General features: G+C 45.1%; 1 protein-coding gene across 11 annotated transcripts in view; it reads right to left on the reverse strand.

The window, feature by feature from the left end:
- Positions 1-22,442, reverse strand: part of DPF3 (double PHD fingers 3) — a 225,779-nt gene that overhangs the window by 129,160 nt on the left and 74,177 nt on the right. For all 11 annotated transcript variants that reach the window (XR_005225503.2, XR_005225502.2, XR_005225499.2 and 8 more), the window contains exon 2: positions 5,935-6,095. Coding sequence is in view for 6 of the 11 variants with exons in the window: in XM_007055736.4 (XP_007055798.2) it covers positions 5,935-6,095 (161 nt within the window). In the remaining 5 variants the exon portion in view is untranslated. The remainder of the gene's footprint in view (positions 1-5,934; positions 6,096-22,442) is intronic.

Below are 22,442 nucleotides of genomic sequence, written 5' to 3' on the forward strand. Positions count from 1 at the left end.
ACAATCCTACCATATGGTGACAGCGGAGTGGTCTAAGCCAGCCTTACATAAAAGCAAAGAACATTCACCAAACCAGGAACAAAATCTACTCCCCAAACCAGATGTTGATTATGAAAAAAACTGACACCCTACTTACTTGTGAAAACTGGGCCATCCCAGTTGCTCACCCCAAAGGAAAGAGCAAATCAAATTTGGCAAGTGCAGCCTAAGTCTTCAGTTTGAAATATGGAGACTCCCAGAAAATAAAGTTCAAATCCCAGCAGGGTCAAGCCACCCTTTATCCTCTTGAGGCAGTGTGACAAAGTTCCTCCTCTGCCTTGGTGGGTCCTGTGCTCATTTGCGGATTTTCTCACCTCAGAGGTTCACGGCAGCCCTCAGTTTGGCCACTTTCGTGGCTCAAATATGCAGTTCACTCAGTTAGCCTCATCACTGGCCAGCATGGGGAAAGGAAGAAGAACAATCCCCGCAGTCTCTGCTGATCCACCTAGTGGATTGGGGAACAGGCCAGAGTCTTTCCCCTCTGGGGGAACCCACAGTCCAGGTCAACTCCTCCAGTATCAAGTAGGGAGTTGGGGGGATGGAGGGATGGGGGCAACCCGGGCCCGCCCTCTACTCCGGGTTCCAGCCGAGGGCCCTGTGGATTGCAGCTGTCTACAGGGGCTCCTGTAACAGCTGCATGACAGCTACAACTCTCTGGGCTACTTCCCCATGGCCTCCTCCCGAAACCTTCTTTATTCTCACCACAGGACCTTCCTCCTGATGTCTGATAATACTTGTACTTCTCAGTCTTCCAGTAGTATGCCCTCTCACTCTCAGCTTCTTCCACCTCTTGCTCCCAGCTCCTCGCACGCACCACAAACTGAAGTGAGCTCCTTTTAAACCCAGGTGCCCTGATTAGTCTGCCTTAATTGATTCTAGCAGCTTCTTGATTGGCTGCAGGTGTTCTAATCAGCCTGTCTGCCTTGTTTCCAGAAAGTTCCTGATTGTTCTGGAACCTTCCCTGTTACCTTACCCAAGGAAAAGGGACCTACTTAACCTGGGGCTAATATATCTGCCTTCTATCACTCTCCTGTAGCCATCTGGCCTGACCCTGTCACAGCAGATAAACTGAGCACCAACAAATTCACTGGGGGATGGGAGGGGCTTTTGGAGAAGATCCTGAAAACAAAGTTCTTGTCTGCCCTGCATGGATTGACACTTTCTGTAAGAATGGGGGTTGGCTCTGGTGGCCTTAGCAACAATTTCCCTTCCCTGTTATGCAGTGTGACAGTTGTTACACCCTACCTCAGAGAATGCTGCATTTCAGTGGGTTGTGTATAGTCTATGACTGGCTTTGGAAGGAAAAACACTGAATTACCTAGCTCTTCTATAGTGCTTGACATACTTCTTCAAGGCACTTTACAAACCTTAACTAGTATTTAAATTGCTATTATTAAGTATACATTGTGACTGGCTGTGGGTCATTGTGGGGGAGCATACAAGGAGTATAACCCTCCCACAAACATGCCCTGTGCAGGGGCATTCACAGTCTTACTTTGGTGTAAAAAATGGTGAGAAAGGAGAATCAGGTTCCTTGACCTGTTCCTTTGGGATGCGGGATTTGGGTAAAATCCTGCACCTGAGCTTTAACCCAAAACCTAACTTTTTTTTTGTTTTTTTGGTAAGATTTGAAAAGCTTTGGTTCTATTGTTTCTCGGTCTCTCACAAATTGGCACTTCTAGGCTCCAGCAAAGATGGTGAATCACAAACATCAAAATACTAAAAGCTCAGCTGGAAGCAGGAAGTCCCAGAAATATTGTAGGAAGGCCTCCAGGCCAATTCGTCACCAGATGGACTCAGATAAGCTCCTGAAGGCCTCCAAACTGACCCTATGAAACTTTTGAGGGGAGCTCTCCTCTGCTATTCAATAAATCCCTGCTCAGCAGTGTTTAGCCAGCCACTAAATAAACTTTCACTTGATTCACACAGGTTTGATACCGTTTTCAAGAGGGAAGATTTACACCATTGTCCCCCACCCCCCAACCACCAATCTATCAACATGATCAAGTAAAGTGTGAACCATTGGTCATTTTTGTGGAGGAGGTGGCAAGAGAGAGGTCCTTTTACATCTGCTTTGAACCTACCTCCCCTACTCTGACTCTGCCTGTGCCCACGGTAAAACATGTACAGTTCTTGCCCTCTCTAGTACTTGCTGGGTTGTCTTGCACTGTTGTGCCTTATAGGGCAACCACAGAAGGTTCCAACAATTTGCTTATAGAGGAAATAGCAGAACCTGCAGTGAGTTATGTTGTTTATCTCATTAGTGTAGGAGAGTCATAACTCAAAGCTTGCGTGAAAGGCTGGGGAAGGAAGGGAAAAGAGGGAGGGAGTTATGTGCAGTGTTGTGTGAAATTAACCCTGAACTGTGTCGCGAGAGGCAGCCTTCTAACGCCTTTACAAGAAGGCTGTAAGAAACCAAGTTTATCCATGGGGCGTCTGACTCTCCTCTCCTGCTTTTAAACCATGTGTAAGTGAAAGGAGGTTCTGGATCTTTTCTGTTTCCTGTGTGCAGTGCTTCAGGTTAGAGATGGGGGAAGCGAAGGCCAGTAAACAAAGCAAAGGGGTGCACACAACCCAGACACCAGAGTGCCTGGTGGAGAATTCTCATTGGTTTAATATTGCCACAAGCACAGTGTGTGCAGCCTGGAAACAGCAATGCTCACACCACAGATAGATGCTGTGTCCCGTCACAATGGGGCTACAAGAGATGGATGGTACAGAGAGACCCAAGGGAGCACTAAATGAGCTAATCACATCAAGGAACAGCAAAGCGAATATGGGGGAGGAGGGATTCTTGGTTTCTTTCTAAATCATTATAGTTTAAATAAAAAAGACCTCAGGTTTGGTAGCTGATGCAGATACAGGCGGCTTCAGCCTATTTAAATTCTAAATGAAACATGTCTTGCCACTAATCAGTCCTCATCACAGCCCTGTGAGAAAGGGAAACGCTATTATCCCCATTTCATAGACAGAGAAACTGAGGCACAGTGATGCAAGTATGGCTAAGGTCGACAAATTTGCCCAAGATAACAGTGAGTTAGTGACAAACCTGGTCAAAGAACCCAGCTCTCCTGGCCCTATGCTTTAAACACTAGACAATGATTCCTCCTATAAACATCAAGATAACAGTGTGCCTGGTACAAGGCTGCCTTGTGCCATCCTTGTAGCATATGCTCCCTCCAGCATCTGTCTTCTACATATAATAAATGCATACCTGCTTATGTGTGTAAGTGAGTTCAAACGGATAAAAACAACCGTATCTCACTCATAACCAGATGCTGCAGGAACAGAAGCTCTTGGGGTAAATACATTAACAACAACAAAAAGCAAAAATTAGCTTGTTTTGCCAAAGCATAATCTCTCTGGAACAGGGAGCTTTCAGATGAAACAAAACCAACGGTGGTCACTAAAGATCCCATGAGACTTTTCTCATGGGAAGGAAGGTCCCCAGAGACCAAGACAAATTCCAGCTCAGGTAACTACATTCTGCCTACCCAAACTCCTCTTGTAGTTTCAAGTGGATAAGGTATTACCATCCTTCAGAACTTATCCTAAATGATAATGTAGTGTTGATGTGCACTAATAACACAGCTTCTATATCCCACACCAGGAGTGGCTGCATTTCGGTGATCAGTGACGTGACTCCCACGTATCCTTTACTTAGAGCTGGTCTTACTTTGGGTATTGTAAGGTTTAACTAGTTAGGGCCAACCCTAGCCTCAGGACTTGTTTACATTGGGTGGGGGTGAGGCGGGAGGTGTTATGCTGGAATAGCCATACCCCATCAATTCCATGTGTGGATGCTCTTACCTTGGAATGAGAGCACCTTATTCCGAATTAGTTTAATCTGCTACCAAAATGGAGTAAACTAATTTGGAATAAGGCAATCTTATTCCAGAATAAGAGCATCCACACATGGAATTAATTGGGAATAGTTAATCTGTTTTAAATTCACATGCTACCTTATTCTGGGTTAATATTTATGTACACACAAGCCCTGAGCCCTGGTGTGCAGGTGGGGAACAGTGCAAGATGCCTTCCCCCATTCTGTGCCCTGTGAAATGGCCAGGGAAAATTCCAGTCCCTGAACTTGGTGGAATGTAGGAACTGTTTCCTCCATATGCCCCTGGGCCAGCTATGACTCCACCTGGCCAGTCACAGAGAAAGGAACAGGCTGCACCATCCCAAGACTGTGGAACTGTCTACCACAAGAAATAAGAATGACCAAGGACCTCCCCACAAACAGAACTAGACACAAAAACTCACATCTTGGACTTAGCTTTCCCTCAACCTGCACATGTACAAAATGCACATGAACACACACAGAAACCAAGAGCGAGAAACTAATCCAGACATTCCCCCCAGAGTTTAGGAAGGAAGAAAGAGTGAGAGATTGTTATTTCTCTTCTTAAACACTTGAGACATTCAGATTCTATAGCCATTTAAGCACCTAGATAGATTTGCTGAAACACATGCAAAAAAGTGGGGCTAGAATGAGGGAAGGCAGCCTGCTTCCTGCCACTATTCTCATTTGCAAAAGCATCACTACAGAGTTTGATCTGAACACAGCCAGTCTGCTCCCTCCACAGCTGCAAACCCCAAGAACCAAAACAACTCACCTTACTTCTGCAAGTAGGCCCATTGACTTCAACGGGACTACTCACAAGAGTAAGTAAGCAGGACATGGCGCTAGCACTGCACACATAGATGCTGTCCCTTATTACAAATCACATTCCTCTTGAGAGACCCACAGTTACTCTTCTGCCCCACCACCAACACCACTACCACTGCCACCACCATCTTGGTAGGATTTCATTTTTGCTTATTGTAAATGATTTACGCAAAAAGGAAACCCATGAAACACAAATTATACAAAATACTATTTTGGCTCTAAAATGAATCACACATTAGTTAAGGAGCGGGTGCAACCTCCATTACCCAACCATCAATTATCCAAAACAGAGCTATATCATCCAATGTCTATTGAACTGAGAACATCCGTTATCCAGAACCCCAATTATTTATAAATGTGTACACTTCCCACCGAGGCAGTTGGATAATCAACCCTTCACTGTAAATTTTGGGTGTTCCCCTCTTACTTTGGGTCTTTGTCCCAAATATTGAAAAAAAAAACCAAACAACTTGGAAGAGATCAAAATGTCAAAAATTCCATTCTCTCAACAAATAATGCATCTGGCTACATTCTCAATTACTTCAGCGGGAATTTTGTTAGAGTAGGGTGCTTAGGGTTGACCCAGCAATACTTTAACTTCCATGCTCTACAAACATAATGAATTAGAACCTGATCGAAAGCCCATTGAAGTCAATGGAGGACTTTCCACTGAATTCAGTGGACTTTGGATCAGGCCCATATTGCCCTCATAACATATTTATGAGGACATTTATCCTCCTTTCACAGATGGAAAACTGAGACACAGAGGTGAAGACCAAATGATCTGTCGAAGGCAGATCTGGGAAAAGAATCTAGATCTCTTGACTCCTAGACCCCTGCTGTAATCACTAGAGCAAAGTGAATTTCAGAAAATAAGACTGATTGAGATTGAGATTGAGAAATAAGGTTGGTGAGAGTCCTCCCTCCTTTAGAATATTTCCAAGGCTCTCTTGAATAGAGGTCCTTTATTATGCAACTATCTCAGATCAATAGCAATAAAGGAGCTGTGATGATGCAGCATTAGAAACTACCATGTCAAGCAATAGAAAGAATAATTAGGATCCGCTCACTGCAGTTACCGAAGGGAATCCCCTCCAGGCCAGGAGGTTTAGGCAGCTTCTCCTATTTGTGTGACCCTTAACAGGTTTGAGTTTTTAGTAATTAAACCCCGTGAGGGCTCAGTGGCCTACCCTCCAGACACACACGCACAGAATGCTGCCTACCTGGTCCCCGATGCCTCTTCTCCATCCAGATGTAGCAGTTGTTCTGAGCTACCCCAGTCTGCGAATCTAGGAAGGGGAGGCGGACGCTGCGCTCAGCGCACAGCCGAGAGTTGTAGCTGCGGCAGTGCTCGATGGCTTCTTTGTAAAACTGGTCTCCAAGTCTGCCAGGAGGAAAAGAGCAGAGAGTAAGAGATTGCTTTGGTCTCCCTGAACAAGTCATGGAAAGAAGGGGACATGGGGTCAGTTAAAAATGGATGCGCGGAAATACTTTCCCCAGACACATTGTATGCATTAACCTGAGGCACTTACTGCCACAGGGTGTCACTAAGGCACAGAGAGTAGTAAGAATCATAAGAAGATTAGACACTGAGGGTATGTCTACCAATTCTATACCAATTGCAGCTGGGAGTGAGAGCCACAGCCTAGGTAGACAGACCTGTGCTAACAGGGCTCAAGCTATCTCGCTAAAAATGGCAGCGTGGATGTTGCTGCACTGGCAGAGGCTCAGGCTAGCCATCCAAGCTCAGACTCACCTGATCAGGTGGCTAGCACCGGTGCAGCAACGTCCATGCTGCTATTATTAGTGTGATAACTGGAGTCCTGTTCATGCAGGCCTGTCTACCCAGACTGGGATGCTCACTCCCAGCTGCAATGTAGACAGACCCTTAAGGATAATGCAAACGTCAGTCAGGGAAATAGATAGTAATGGGAGGCAAAGCTTTTCGCTTCTAGTTTGCCGGTTCAAATCCGGCTCACAAAATGAGCCCATAGTTTTGTTCTGTATCAAAGGGCAACTTCCACAGTATGTTTGAACAACTGAAAAGCTGCTTTAAAAACACTGGGCCAGTTTAAGAGAACTTCATTTCAAAACCTGCAGACACACACCTCCGCTCCAAGGCTGGTCCTGCAGGTGAGACACATGCTCTGCACGCTTATGGGTCTGTGCCCCCTGAGCTAGCAATAGGGACTTATCTGTGCTCCTAGGTAGAATAATCAGGGAGAGTGGAGAGCTAAGTACAGCTGCACATTAAGGGTTTGGCTTGATGTAGCATGTTACCCCATAGCTTGTAAAGTGCTTGTGGTCCTTTAGATGACTGGCACTACAGAAATGAAACATACCCGTATGTGCAACATGGCACACGGTGATCACTGCAAGGGACAGGAAAGAAATCTAACCTTTGCCCCTTTACAGCTTTCCACAGCTGGCTTAGGGCACTGGCCAGGAAGTAGGATACTAGATTTACCAGCATGACAAATCCATTGTTCTTGAGTTTATAAAGGTGGGATGATAGTTAGAGAGACTTCTCATTATCGTATAATTTATTTGATAAATAGCCATTTGTTCCAAACTTTGTGGACCCTTCGGCTTCTACAGAGAATGATAAAAACAAAAAACAAAAACAAAAAAACTGCACACCACAGATAGCCCTAAATCTCCTAGTTACAGCTTTTTTAATAGCAAGAAAGGCATACTTTCAACAAAGTGAGGCTAAATTCTCCACTATGTTGTGCCACTTTGATGACACAGGTTGGCCGTCGAGCTGGAGCATCACAAAGCTGCCACAGCATACCCCTGGAGCTGGCCCTCATCCTATTGGGTGAAATTCAGCAATGGGCATAAGTTGATCAGAAAATAGGTGTAAAGTGGTAAAGTAGTATAACTTGCACTGAATTTGGCATTAATTAGTCTGCTACAAGAGAGAAAATTCCATGCCAAGGGAGCAAAAGTGGAGGAGGGAGGGAAAGCAGCCAATAAAAAGGTGTCAGATATAGGGGCTACACATAACAGCTGATACAGCCTCAAGCTGCAAAGCTTTTCAGAGGACCGTCCAATTGTTTCTTGCAGCAGACAACACTCATGGTGTATCTTCCCCCTCTGTCCACTGGCCCCAGAACCAATAGAGGTGTGGCCTCTTGCATGCAATGCTGAAGACAAAGGGAGAGGACAGTAATGTGGACGTACAGCCCATGCAGAGAGAGATCTGCATACAGCAGGATTTTCTCTGCACTCAGATCCCAGGGAGACAATACCAGGCCCCTTCTTCCAGGGGAAAAAAAAGCTGCACATACTGTATGAGATTGACTGAGTAGAAGTGAAAACTTATTAAAACCTCTAATTAAAGCTGGCTTTCCCATACACGTGTGTGTGAGAAGAACTGTTACTCTGATCAGTCTGAGTTTCTGTGTTACTGACTTTGATTACACACTTTGAGTATCAGCAATGCTAAGTCAAATTCCTTCCCATGTTAAACCAGGGATGTTCAGACACACGGTGGTCTTTATAGAACAAAGAGTAGAAACTGGATGAAAACAAACTGTCACACACTGCACAGGTTCTCTGTGTAGTAAGAATCACACACACCCCACCCCCAATGAAATATGAGCATGACCGGCATACTGTATTAACAAAAATTCAACAGAATAAACTACAGCAACCAGGATAGGAGTCATAGCTGGAGACTAATTCAGTTTCCATACTGCTGTAAACTGAAAATAACTGCAAATCTTTGAATGTTAAATATTTGGCTTAAAGTGACACTGTCAAGTATGGTTTAAGCCTAAAATTTAGGTTTTCCTACAAGGGGAAAAAAGGTTTTCCAAAACTTAAATGTGTTTGATGATCAGTAGAAGCTGATAGTCTAGTATATCAAATTCATCCTCCACGTAACTCCACTGAGAATTATGTTTGGCTGGAGACTAGATATTTTATACCAATTGTAATTATTTTTAAATTAGAGCTTTTTCTCTTCTATAAAAAATGTTAATTAGTTAATTGAGATGTGGATGCAAGGTTCTGGTTTGGACTCAATCACCTCTGAACTTTAGGGAAGTTTGGATCCAGATTCAAATTTCACAGTTGGCGCTTTTATGATGAGCAGAATCTAAAAACCCCAAATCCAAACAACTCAAACTTTGGAGAAGTGGGGATTTACAGTGGTGGTCTGAGGGTTGGGCCAAGCTCTGGTTCTGAAGGCTGAAACCAGGGAGAATAATTGACACTAAAAAGCAAAGCAACATTTTATTACATCAGTTACATCTTAATGGAAAACTTTGTTATTTTGTTTGTTTTAACATTGAACTTCCCTGGAATCACAACACGAGTAAATTTGGCCCACTCTGAATTTTCATTACATTTTTAAAGAAATGTGACCAAAAGCATTTTTGAACGTAAGCATCTTCTCCAGTGCTGCAATCCAAGCATGACAACTTTTTTGCTTATGCAGAAAAACCAAGAAGTAATATTATTAGTATTAAAGGCATCAAAGGAGGTCAAGAGCCCATTGTGCTAGGCATTGTACATACACACAAGAGAGACAGCCTGCCCCAAAGAACTTACAGTCTAAATAGATAGGACAGACAAAGAGTGGGAAGGGAAACAGAGAACTGAAGTGACTTAAGCAAAACTTAATGGACCAATCTAGTTTTACTGACCAAATTCAACAAGAGTAAAAAGTAAACAAACCACATTAATAGTGAAAAGTAAATTAAACCTGAAAGAATTTTTTAAAATGTAATCATTTAATGTAGTTAGCAACGTGAGTTAGGAAAGCCATTCATAAAATATGTAAGACCTGCTTCTCATCTCTCTAAACACCAATGTTACGCTGATACAATTACACTGACTTCAGGGGAATGTCACTGGCATAACACCCATGTAACAGGGGGGAGAATCAGGCCCTGTGATTTCTGTTAGGTCTATGTCCTTTTAAATGTTGAGAAATGAAGATTTTCTACTTATCAGTAACAGTCTGATCTAACCCTGACCAAAGTCAATGGATAATAGTCCTTCCCTTCTTGAAACCTTTGTCTATCTTGTCTATTTAGGCAGAGATATTTGTCTGTACAGTACCTAGCACTACTTTAATACAAGAGTTAGATCAGGCCCTAGGTCACTATTAAAGACACTGCTCCTACGTTACACCTTAGCTGCTTTGTACCCCTTCACATCCTTCAGGATTCCTCTTGAATACAGGAAAGCCCAGGCCGGCATACAGCCAATGTAGTAGCTCTATGCCACTCCTTCCATCCTGCCCTGGTACAGAGTACATTGCCAGAGGGTGAGTGCATGCTACCAATCTCTAGCTGCTAGAGTAGCTCAAAGCTGGGCATAAGTTAGAGCATTCTTTAGCACCTGTCACATCTCAGATTAGAAACCAAGGGATGAAATACTCATTAAAAACATACAGCCAGCCAACCCCAGAAGAGATCACACTCACTTAGCACCCCCAGAACTTTATGCCATTAAAATACAGCTCCTAGATTCTTACTAGACGCTGGGTACCTCCACCTTCAAACTTGGATTGGATCCAGTCCCACAGAGGTCAGACCCTCCTCTTCTGTAGTATCGTTTCCCTCTATGGCAGTGCTCATTACAAACAATTGAGGTGTTAAGATGAAAATAAAAGGAGAAAGAAACAAGCAGCCTTTTCTCTCTGGAGGTTTGCTAGTGTCCCTAGCTGTGCTGAAGTGCAGAGAATTCACTGCCCTTCCCAAGAGCAGCAGAATGCCCACGGAGATTTTATTTTCTCTACTTTTTGGCTCTACTCTTATTTTAAGGCCAAGTACCATTGCAAGGGCCGAGGAGTGCAATTAGAAAATACGTAAACCTGAAACTGCTCAAGAAACCAGTACTTGACACTAGTGACCTGACTAACTACCATCCCGTTTCAAACCTTGGCAAGATTCAAGAAAATAGTGATAAATCAACTCCAACAACACAACCTCAGCAGAAAATGTGGACTCTCCCAGTCTGACTTCATAGCAGAGTCTGGAAATGAAGCAGCAATGGGGTTTCGGGGCTCCTCATGGAGTTGGACAGAGGTGACTCAATCACGCTGATACTACTCGATCTATCAGCTGCCTTTGACACGGCTGATCATGAGGTCCTGCTGACTCAACTACTTGTCTTGGCACGCCATGAGAGAACTGTGCTATGCTGGCTTCACTCATTCCTTTCCAACAGATCCCCAAAGACCCATGATGGACAGCTGCTCCTCCTCCAAGAGCTCTGACCTGCAGAGTGCCTCAGGGCTCACTCCTGTCACCACTTCCATTTAACAACATCTATGCAGAACCTTAGGGGATATTGTGAGATGACGTGGGATACAATGTCAGCAATACATTGACACACCGCTGTATGTACCCTTCTCAACTAACCCAGAGAGCAGGCTCCCAGACATCTCAGTATAAGAATGAGAGTGCAAAGAAGGAAAAAGAAGCTGGTCCAACTGGAATCTAGGCAAGAATGAAGTGAAGCTGTCTGGAAGCAAGAAATGCTCTGAGGAACTGAGGAGCTAAGATGGTGCAAGTCCTTGGAGTCCTAATGGACTATCACTGGCATGGACAGTCAAATAGAAGCAGTCACCAAAAGTGCCTTCCCCCACCTCCAACTAACAAGAAGACTCCATTCTATTCCTCCCAAATGACGGTCTGATCACAGTAATTTATGTTCATCACCTCCAGCTGGACTACTGTGACTCACTCTACCCAGGCCTAGGTAAGTTCACAACGAAAAAAAAGCTAGTACACAACGTGGCAGTTTACCCTCAGATTCTGCTGTGGGATTTTGGGGTATCTATCACACTTGGTCCAGAATCAGCAGAGGCAGTTTTATTTTTTGTCTAATCTATCTGATCAACCTATCAGCATTTCTAAAGGGCTTGTCCTCATAGTATTTAGGTATTGCATATGGATTATAAAATCCATTGAGAACAACCCAGAGGAGCACTCAGTCTTTGTTTAATTATAGTCTGACATGCGATGGTGGGTACATAAGGGTTTTTTTCTGTCAGATTCTTTGGGGGATGCTATGGCACAGAGGTGAGGGCACCACGCAAGAGCCTCAAATGATGTACAAGGGTTTGAATACGAGTAAAGGCAAGGCAGACTTTTCCAGAAAGGCCATGGAATGACCTGGTCTGTTTGCAAAATAGGTTCTTTTGGTTTTTAAATACGAACCTGGCTTCTTTCACTCTGCCTCACACACACACCTCCCAGCCTCTCCTGCTTTCTGAGGCTCAGAGTCCATCAAACATCCATCCCACTTCTACACCAGTTGATTGGCTTTGTTTTGCTCTGTGGGAGAAGGGGAATCTTATGCAACTTTCCACAGCACAGGAGTCAGACGTCTATTTTTAATCCAGCCATGATCTCTTAAGACATTTGCAACCTGCTGTTTGGATGCTGTAGTGTCTGGGAGGAAAACAGATAGGGAAAAAAAAAGACGTTCCCTACATACTGTTTCAGTGGATAGAACGTGTATATTTTAGTCTATATATCAGATTGCAAAGCAGTATAGAGATGTAGGAAAAATAATAAATTTGTGTTTTAGAAATGCCTGAAGGTCCCATCAGAGTCAGGGCCTCATTGTGCCAGGTTCCGTACATTGTGCCTGGCAGAGGAGATGGGGAGGCATCAGAAAGTTGATTACAGCTTACTGATTCAGTGCCAGCCCAGCCCATGTATTAGAGCAGCCAGGGAGCTACTCTAATTTATACCATTGGCATAAGAACCTAAGGAACCTTATGCCAGTGGAAGATCAGTGTAACATGCACCCACATACCCCAGCACGTACCCATCCCCAGCATCCCCCGTATATGTTTTTGCCAGGGGACAGCTCCCCTTGTGAAGGGGAACTCTGCCAGCCATTAATGGAGAGAATCTAGCCCTTCGGTGCTACCTGAGAGGTGCTAGAGGGCTGGATCATACCAGAGAATCTGGCCCTACAGACTAAGCACACTAGTCATTGTTCTGAATTTTTTTTTCTTTTTTTACATTCACAGGTTATATTTTAATCCAGTCTGAAATTTCAGCTGTCTCATGTAAATAAACTAGCTGCAGAAGGATAGTTACAAATGGAGGCATAGCAAAAAATGCAGTATGTGGAGCAGATTTGTTTAGTCCCACCACTGCTGTCAGGAAGGCGTATGTATCCCAGCAGCATCTCCATTTAAAAGAAAGGAACATCAGGCTATGATGCAAGCTCATGCTTCTGGGATGAACGCAGTACCTTATTCAGCACCAAAGCGTTAACAAGGAGTAATGGTCTCAAGTTGCAGTGGGGGAGGTTTAGGTTGGATTTTAGGAAAAACTTTTTCACTAGGACAGTGGTGAAGCACTGGAATGTGTTACCTAGGGAGGTGGTGGAATCTCCTTCCTTTGAGATTTTTAAGGTCAGGCTTGACAAAGCCCTGGCTGGGATAATTTAGCTGGGGATTGGTCCTGCTTTGAGCAGGGGGTTGGACTAGATGACCTCCTGAGGTCCCTTCCAACCCTGATATTCTATGATTCTATGAACATTCAATTTCGTTAGCTAGGCACTGCTGTTTCCTACATGTGAGGTATGACTTTCAGTGGTCAGATGAGTTAGTTCAGAAGGTGAATTTCTTTGCAATATTCAGGGACACTGGGCTTTGAACAGCAGTAATTTATCCACATTGCCCCTTCCTCCCTCCATCCACTCCCATTGGGAGTCAGGGTAGGCGGTAGTCTCCGCACCACAAAACAGGGTACCTGGGATGTTTCCAGAGACAGGCATTGTGTATAATCTGTACAGGTCTATTAGACTTAGCAAAGTGACCAATTAGGTTAAGCTCAGAGGCAGGTTCCTTGAAAGTATCTCTCTCTCAGGCCAGAGATCCTGTTTTAAAGAGGTGCCGTATCATCCAATTAAACTAACAACAGGTGGACAAGATAATTAGCTACAAAAGGGGTCTAGGTTAAGACAGCAACCAGAATTCAGATTGGTGCTAATCTCCTCAGAAGGTCCTGTGCTCTCTCTTCAATTGCTAAAGATGTGAACTAGTGAAACCTTCAGCACCAAAAAAGGATGATCAGTGACTGGCATCCAAGAGATTTTTTTTTTAAAAAAGGGGGACTTAACATTTCAAACGGCAGGGGTTTGGGAGCATTAGAAATCTCCTTAGCTCTGAGGAACTTAATCTGATCACAAATTTAGGGCCAGCTTCAGTAAAAAGCAAAGTCTTTCCATCCACAGAATTCCCATACTGGGCTCTTCTTTTCCACCTGGACAGCCTGGAATGGTAGGAATTTGGACCAGTAAGAAGTATGATCTGCTGGTCTGACCTGTCTGGAAGGCAGCAGACTTGAGTTCTAATTCTGGCTCTGACCCAGACTCCCTCAGAGGCTTGGGCATGGCAGTTAATCTATTTTTGTCTCAGTTCCCCTATCTGCAATGCTGGGGCAATACTACTGGCCTGCTTCACTGGTGTGGATTAGTGATGATTATAAGCCCTCTTTGAAGATACAAGCTGTGATTCACTGTGAGAGAAAATTATTGGCCTGTGATATACAGGAGATCAGCCTAGACCCTTGGTCTTAAACTCTATGAAAGTTATTTACATGGTTGTAAAATGCCACTCAGTCAGAATGTTAGAAATTTTGCACAGGTGTAAATAACTCTGCTGGTTGCAAAACAGTGCAGATTTTTCTATTGGGCTTCCCCATCATACAAAATTGTAATTATACTAAAATTTCAGGTGCTTCCCCCAGCACAAGACTTTGAATGAATAGGGTCAAAGGACCTGATTTTCCACTGCGTTGCCTCTTTTGTAGTCATTTTGAAACAATTCTTATACAGTACAGTTTTATACCCATTTTGCACAGGTGAAAGTGATCACACAAGAAGCAAGGCAATGGAGCGTCAGGCCAATACTGTACAACCAACACCAAGTGTGGGAGCAACTAGTGCTTTGTAACGTGAGCCATTCTGTCCCCCCACTAACTACTCTGCAGTGAAAACACCAGCAACACAATGTGATCCTTGCAATCAAATAATATATTATATAGATACAGAATAAATCCACAGAAACTTAATAATTAGAATTTACTTTGCATCTAAGGTTAGCCTTAGAAAAGGCAAAAAATTCAACCACAAACAAAAAATATTTTTAAAACAGTCCACTAATTTTGAATAGCTATAATTTGCAGTTTAATTGCCATGGTACAGCATAATTAATACAACAAACATACATCACGAAACAATATAACCTATTCCATTCAGCTATTAGTACCACAACAACAAATACTTGTGGTTGAAAATTAAATTTTCTACTCTCTCAAAATCATACTTAGATTCGAAAATAAAGGTTATGCCTCTTTTATTTATTAAATCTTTTTATCACAAAGGGACACTCTGTTACTGATGTAACTCCAAAGACTTGAGTGAATTACACCAGAAATGCATTTGACTTGTACTAAACCTATTAGTGAAATAAGGCAGAAGAACATTGTGAGGGGGATTTGGAATCAAATTTCCCTCTCTCCACCAACAGTGATTTTATCTACAGCAGAAGTCCAACAGATGCATTTTCCCCTACCACAGCATTCTACTCTGTTCCATAAAATAGAATCATAGATATTAGAGATGGAAGAGACATATTGGGTCACCTCATGCTGGTACAGGACTGTTCCCACCAGGAAGAGAAATGAGATGTATTAAAAGTGCACTCTGGAGAATTCAGAGTTCTAGTATAGGATCTTCTGCTCATGGGGTGCATGCGGGATTTGAACCCAGAGCACATTCCAGGTGGGCACATGAGTCTTTTGCACATAAAAATGATTAAATTCTGAGGTTCTCTAAGCACGTTAAAAGCACCTGTATATTTATGTCGCTAGGTATATGGAATGCATTCAGTGGGAGCTAGCTGGCACAAGTGAAGAATACAGACATACATACACCACACTATGAGAACACTTACATCAATTACAGTTAAAAAAAATTCAATTTATGTAGATTCTCTAGCCCCATTTTACAGATGAGGACACTGAGGCATAGAGATACCAGATGATTCGCCCAAGACGGTGCAAGAAATAAGTTGCTGAGCTAGGAAGAGAAATGGGTTCTGATGACTTCCAGTCCTGTGCTTCTTCCTCAGTTCAGACTCCTCTCCTTCCAAGAAACTTACAAGGGCACATTCCACAACAGAAAACCAGTTCAGGATTTTATTTGCTATATTCCAAAACCCACTGCTCATGGTCACTGAAATGTAGTTCAGGTTCTTTTACACCAAAATCAGTTGACAGAATAAGGGAGCAGCAGACCAGTTTGCCACAATTATGCTGACCTCACTAACATAGCTCGGAGAGTGATAATCAAAGATAAAACCTAAACTGGTGCCCAGCTGACCTGGGTTCTGACCTCCTTCTATCAGTTCCATTGGTAATGGCAAGGAGACATGGATCTGAATGTTGCATAATCTGGGCCAAGAAAAGAGCAGCATCTAGCTGAAGGAAAAGAATCAAGGGACTCAACTGTCAAAGCAAGGAGAGGTTACAGAAAAATAGGGGAGAAAGGATAACCCATACCCCTCAAGTGATGGCTAGCCTTTAACACATGGCCTCTGCTCCTGTCACTATTTCTTCCTGGACACGTTATCTCAGGAATTTATGCTTTCCAATAATTACCTTTCAGAGGCCTTCAACTTATCTTGCAAGAGGAATTCGCTAGTAACCTAACCTGCATTGCTCATGCTATTGCCTTCCACCCCCTCTAACCTTTCATCTCATCTCTCAAGGCAGAAGCAGAGGTTCTTCCCAGATTTGCAGTGCTGGCTCAGCAAGGGTTGGTGAAGTTGATAAAAAGAAGAGTTTTAGTGCTACAAAAATATTGATGAGTTTGAGGACACAAGCAGTAAAGTGTTGCCAGAGGGTTAAAATACCTCGTGAAGTGGTATTATATTACTCAGAGCTGAAGGATGAACAGGGTATTGCACAATCAAAAGAGCCATTTTAATCTGAGGGCAAGTTTTATTATTTTACTTCTATTGTTCTCTGACCCAGTCAATGTGTGTTTTATTAACCCTTGTTGGACCCTCTACCCAGGCTCTCTGCTGCTGTCTTACCATCCCCCATCTTTCTCTGTCTCTTTCCCCCCATGTAATCAATTTCCCTGTCTGTCCTTTCAGGTTCTAATTCACCATCAGTCACTGGAGCAGTAGTATCAGGTACGTGATTTTCCGAAGCTCTTCCAGTCAGAGCTTGTTCTGGGGCTGCCCCAGACAATCTAGCAAATACACATCCCTACGACGCCACGGTAACTACATTCCCATCCCACTCCCACCTGTGCCATGCCCCTTTGCTTCCCACTCTCTAGGGATGGGCTCCAGCGCACTATATGCATGTGTATTCTTCTTGGCTTGTGCCAGCTGCTTCCCACCACCATTCTGGGGATGGGGGAAGTGTTTTCTTCTGAGTCTGCCCTGCTGCCTACTCTGGGCACGATGAGATATTGCCTCAAATGATCAGGAATCATAAAACACAACTTATCAAAAAGCTAAGGGAAAAAAAGGAGAAAGAAGAGAGAAGGTGTTGCGCTACATAGCAGCCTGCCAGCAGCTCACAAATGCACAGTAAGGCCAAATTGAAACAATGGATTAAAACCTGAGCACAGTGTAGCCATCCTGAGTGGACCATAGCCACCTTTGACAGATACCTAAGGGTTACTCCTCTCAGCCTCAGCAAATAAGAGCTTGGCTGTTGCTAAGCTATGTGTCTGCTCCCTGACACATCAGCTTGTCTGCCATGCCAGCAAACTCCCCAGGACTCTGCCAGTGCACACCCAGCCTTGCAGGTAACAACCAGTGAACCCCAATTGCAAAGTTCCACAGAAATCTCTCTCTGCAGCATCTAGGCTGTCTCACTGGGCACTCACCAAAGTTAAGTCACTGCCTCCAAAGAGACCATACATCAGCCTGCTAGGTTAGCTGAGGACTCACTCTCCACTTTAATACACAGCACAGAGATGGTTTTGTAATAAGACAAGAATAAATTTATTAACAAAGAAGAGAGATTTAAGTGATAAAAGATAAGAATGGCAGGTTACAAATAAAACAAAACAAGCCTCCTAGTAACAAAAATTTAATTTCAGCAAGTTACAGTCCTTTTCTAAGCAGGTTTCTCACCTATGGTCAGTTTCCAGCCATGGGCAGTGGGTGAACCCCTGGCTTGGGGAGGCTAGCCCCAGCCCCACCCCTTCCACCCAAGGCCCCGCCCCTTCACGCCCACCGGAGCCCAGCCCCCAGAGCGGCTGCTGGCCCCTGCCCAGTACCCCCAGCACTCCTCCCCCTGTAGCTGCTGGCCCCTGCCCCAGGCTAGTGGCCCCAGCCCCACCTTCACCCCCACCACGCCGGTCCACACCGCCTTGCCCGACCCCCAGCCAGCATGCCCCAGCCTCCCCGGGCCACACCGCCTGGCCCAACCCCCGGCCAGCATGCCCCAACCCCCCTGGGCTGTGCCTGACCCCAGCCTGCTGGACCCCCCACCCCTGAAGGCACCCCCCGGCCGAGCTGCCAGCCCGAGCACTGGGCGGGTCGGCAGGCAGCTCAGCCAGAGTGCCTCCAGCCCCAGGCAGACGGCGAGGCCAGAGTGGCCCCAGCCCCCACACTGGGCCAGCAGAACAGCCCCAGCCCCAGCGCTGGACAAGCGGCATGGCCCCAGCACCGGGAGGACGTGCGGTGTGGCGCAGCATGGCCCCCAGCCTGCCCACCCCAGGGAACAGCAGGCAGGATGGAGCCTGGGGGTGGAGCATGGGCAGGGGGATGTCAGGCTGTTTGGGCAGGCAACTCCTTCCCGTGCCTACGATACCCATCGCCCATGTTTCCAGCTATTCTTGCCTCCAAAGCTAAGAGGATCCACCTTTCATGAACTCAAAAAGTGCTGCTCGCCTCTGCCCCCTAGGTGATGGATGACTCAAATGTCTCTTTGCCCCCACTTACATTACTCCAAAGTTCACTGTCTTTATTTCAGAACCAGGAACACTTTGTGGGGATGTAGATACCATCCCTCATCGAGATCATTAAGCAGTCATCTCCCCTATTTGTAGTTTGATGGCTTTACAGTTAAATGTACTTTTCATTGTCCTTTGCAATCAAGCTGGTCAGACAAGTAAATACATATTCCTTTGTCTAGGGCAGGCTGGGCTTTATTGCCTGCCAAAACACATTGTAAGAACATATTTCCAGCATGCGTTTATACTCTTTGTACACACCTGTACCTACATCACGAATTATTTTCGGGACCAGCGTGTGACCAGTTAGCATAAGATACTTTACACAACAACATCTTTTAAATACACATCATGACAACAGTGTGTTTGGGGCTATGAGTGTGTCATGCCAGATGTGAGTTGTGGTATGGCGTGCCCTCTGCCAGTTGGCACTGAGGGGCTCCCAGGGGCACAGGTCTCTCTTCTTTATCCTTTGGCAACACTTGCTTGCTATGCCACTAAAAACTCTTACTGAAGTGACCTGACACTGGGCCAACCTTTGCCCTCTGTGCATGTGCTTTGGCCTGGTTGTATCACTTTGAGGAAACAACACTTTTGTTATTTTCAGTTATGTAACAACGTTTGAACGTTTGAACACTCAGTAGTGCTGGAACGAGGGATGCTGCTGCACCCCCTGGCTTGAAGTAGTAATAACAAACACCAAATACACAGTTTCCATCAGCAGTACCCCCACTATGCAATTGTTCCAGCTCCCCTGAACACACGCACTCCTTGAGAGACTCCCACTTCCATTGGAACAGGACTGTGCCACAAGAAAGTCGGCTGGGAGGGTGGGGAGAAGAGAGCGGCTCTTCCCACATTACACTCCAGTAGGTGTGCAATCCCACGGGTGCTTTGCCACGGTCTGGATTTATGTTCAGAATTAACATATTTCAAAGCACAAAGGTCTCTCTTCTGAAAAAGGAGGAGGAAGAGGAGAAAAACCACATTCCAAGCATTTGGCACAACAACCAACTTCCCCAGCCATCCTCCGGGAACAAAAAGGGGGGGAAAAAAGCTTGTCACCACACAATTTAAAACAACCAGTCTATCCTGGCTCCACTCTGTCTCAGAGGGTAGATCCAAGTCCTTGCCCCCCCCACACACACACACCCATCAGGACTGCAGCTCAAAGCACTTGACATTCAGCAGCAGAAGGAAAACAGCTCTGAGGGAAGGGAGTCGGGGAAGGGAACAGTCCTGCCATCGGTAGGATTTGGCAGGGGGGTGGGGGAAGGGGCCTGATAAAGGTCACAAAAACTGGAGGGGAGAGGGAGGTTATAGTTACCCAAGGATCGAAGAGCAGAAGGAATCCTCTGAGCACAGATCTCTCCTGACCATGGAGTGGGCATTCAGTCACCTCTGCAGCCCCTTCCCCCTTTGCCCCAGGCCCCATGAAGAAGCCACTGTAGGTCTAAGCATTTGTACAAGGCACAGAAGGAGGATGCAGGAAGGGAAGTGCATGCATCATCCCCCCTTCCATTCCCCCCCCCAAGCAAAAAGGGTAAATGCAGCTTCATGTTCTATTAAGTTTCCCATGGCCCCTTCTGCACTGAGGAACAAACCACTCCTGTTGAGGGGGTGCGAGGGAGCAGAGTAGCAAGGGGTGATGGAAGCCCTCCGAGCATGACTCCAATAGAGGAAGAAACTGCTCAGTGGAAGAGAAGGGAACCCTGGAGACGGGGCAAAGGTACAGGGTCTCTGCACAGGTCCGGCTTTGCCAAATCTTGCAATTTTATTACTATTCTCACAACATTTGGTACTTTCCTTAAAGCCCAATTGCTGGAATAAGGAGCCTGCATGAGAATCTCGGGCTTCATTAACTGTAAAGTAAGTTTCTAGCCCTCACAGTGGCAGAGAAAAGCTAGACAACATGAAGCAGGTGCCCCCTAAAGGCTTGGGAACCAGAAGGCAATTTTTTTTTCCAAAACATCATTATTCATAAGCCAATCTCCTGATTCTGGGGGCTCTCATTCATGAATGCTTGGGGTTGTCAAAACTGAAGATTATCCTTTGCCTCAAGGTGTCAAGGTTTGAGACCCAAATTACTGGCAGTTCCACAGAGGACAAAACCCTGACCCTCTCCCCTCATATTGAACAATTTGAGGGGAATTCTGCAAGGAGAGCTTCTCTGAGCTTGCCTTCCCGGCCTTCTCCTGTAGGATTGTTCTTCATAACGATTTATATAGGTGCATATAATGTTTTGCACACAGATATAAAGACAAGGGGCCAAATTCTCCATTGCCCTCCATCTTGCAGTCATTTACACCAGGGCAAAGTGGGTTTAAAGCACTACCAAATTAGTGTGGGAATGTTTCACACTCTCTTTGCACTGGCGTCAGTGACAACATGGTGAAAAGCAAGGGAGAATCAGGCCCAAGCTTCCCATGCTCAAGCTATTCGAGATCAAGACCTCAACCCCAAATGGCTGAATACAATAGGCGTGATTCTCCACTGCCATGCATCTTGTGTAGCCACTTACAACACAAAGTGAGAGCAAAGTCCAGATAAAATGCAACCACTCTAATTTGGCAGTGTTTTACCCCCCTTTGCAAATCTGTATGTGAGCATACCTGGTACAAGGCAGTGAAGAATCAGGACCAATGGAAGGGGAGAGTAGGTAACAGAAGGAGAACTTCAGTAAATACACAAAAAGAAAAGGAGTACTTGTGGCACCTTAGAGACTAACCAATTTATTTGAGCATTGTACACAGTAAATACTCCATGGTGTAAACTCCACTGACTTTACTGGAGTTCCCGAGGGATGAATATTGCCCACTGTATTTATATAAGGATGTCAGGAATCTCCAAACAGGAAAGAACCTTTTGACCTCTAAGTCTGCCCCATATAAAGTAGCTTTAATCCTCTTACTTAGTCTCTTTGTATCCTCTCTCTTAGGCTCACATACATAGTGTTACTAGGGAGCAACGGTGAGCGCACGCACCAGAACAAGCCCACAGCACTTCACACTGCACTGTTCATAGTTCCCACACACCTCCTGGGGGGTGGTGTGGTGTTCTGTGCCATCCAATGGCACCAAGACCACTGGGAGGGGGGGGAGGGAAGACAGACAGAGAGAGAGAGAGAGAGAGAGAGGCTGACTAATGAGTTTGCTCTACATCTTTAGCTAACAGCCAGCTGGCCTTTAGCTCATGTGGTAGAGGCTCATGCACTAAGCTCCAGAGGTCCCAGGTTCAGTCCTACCTGCTAACAACCAGGGTCTGTTGGTGTTACAATAGTACCTCTAGGAACCTTATGAGATGAGGTGTGGCCCCAGCTGGAGTAGAAACCATGGTGCATGGCTGTCTCAATGTTGTCAGTCTGATGCACTGTATGTTCATGCTCAGCACCAAGAAATTCTGGATTCATGCCACCACTAACTGGGTCAGGTTGAGAGCATAAAAGATAGAAGTTATTTTGTGGATTCAACCTCCAACTCCCTTAGCAGTCAGAGTTATGATGGCTGGAGGCAATTCCAGTTCCAATACATGGAAACTTTTCCATTGGGAATGGAATCATTGGGGGGGAATTATCATGGCTTACTTTTAGGCCTGATCCTGAACGCTGCTGGAGTCTCAAACCTCACATTATCTTCAATGAGCATGGTGGGTACACAGCACCTCTCAGGATCAGACTCCTTGGCTGGAGGAGTTATAAACAGATGGCGGATCACTTCTCCACACCGTCAGACAAACACACACTAGTCCCACCTTGAATCATTCT

Source organism: Chelonia mydas, chromosome 6 (assembly GCF_015237465.2).
Source record: "Chelonia mydas isolate rCheMyd1 chromosome 6, rCheMyd1.pri.v2, whole genome shotgun sequence".
Classification (NCBI taxonomy): Eukaryota; Metazoa; Chordata; order Testudines; family Cheloniidae; genus Chelonia; species Chelonia mydas.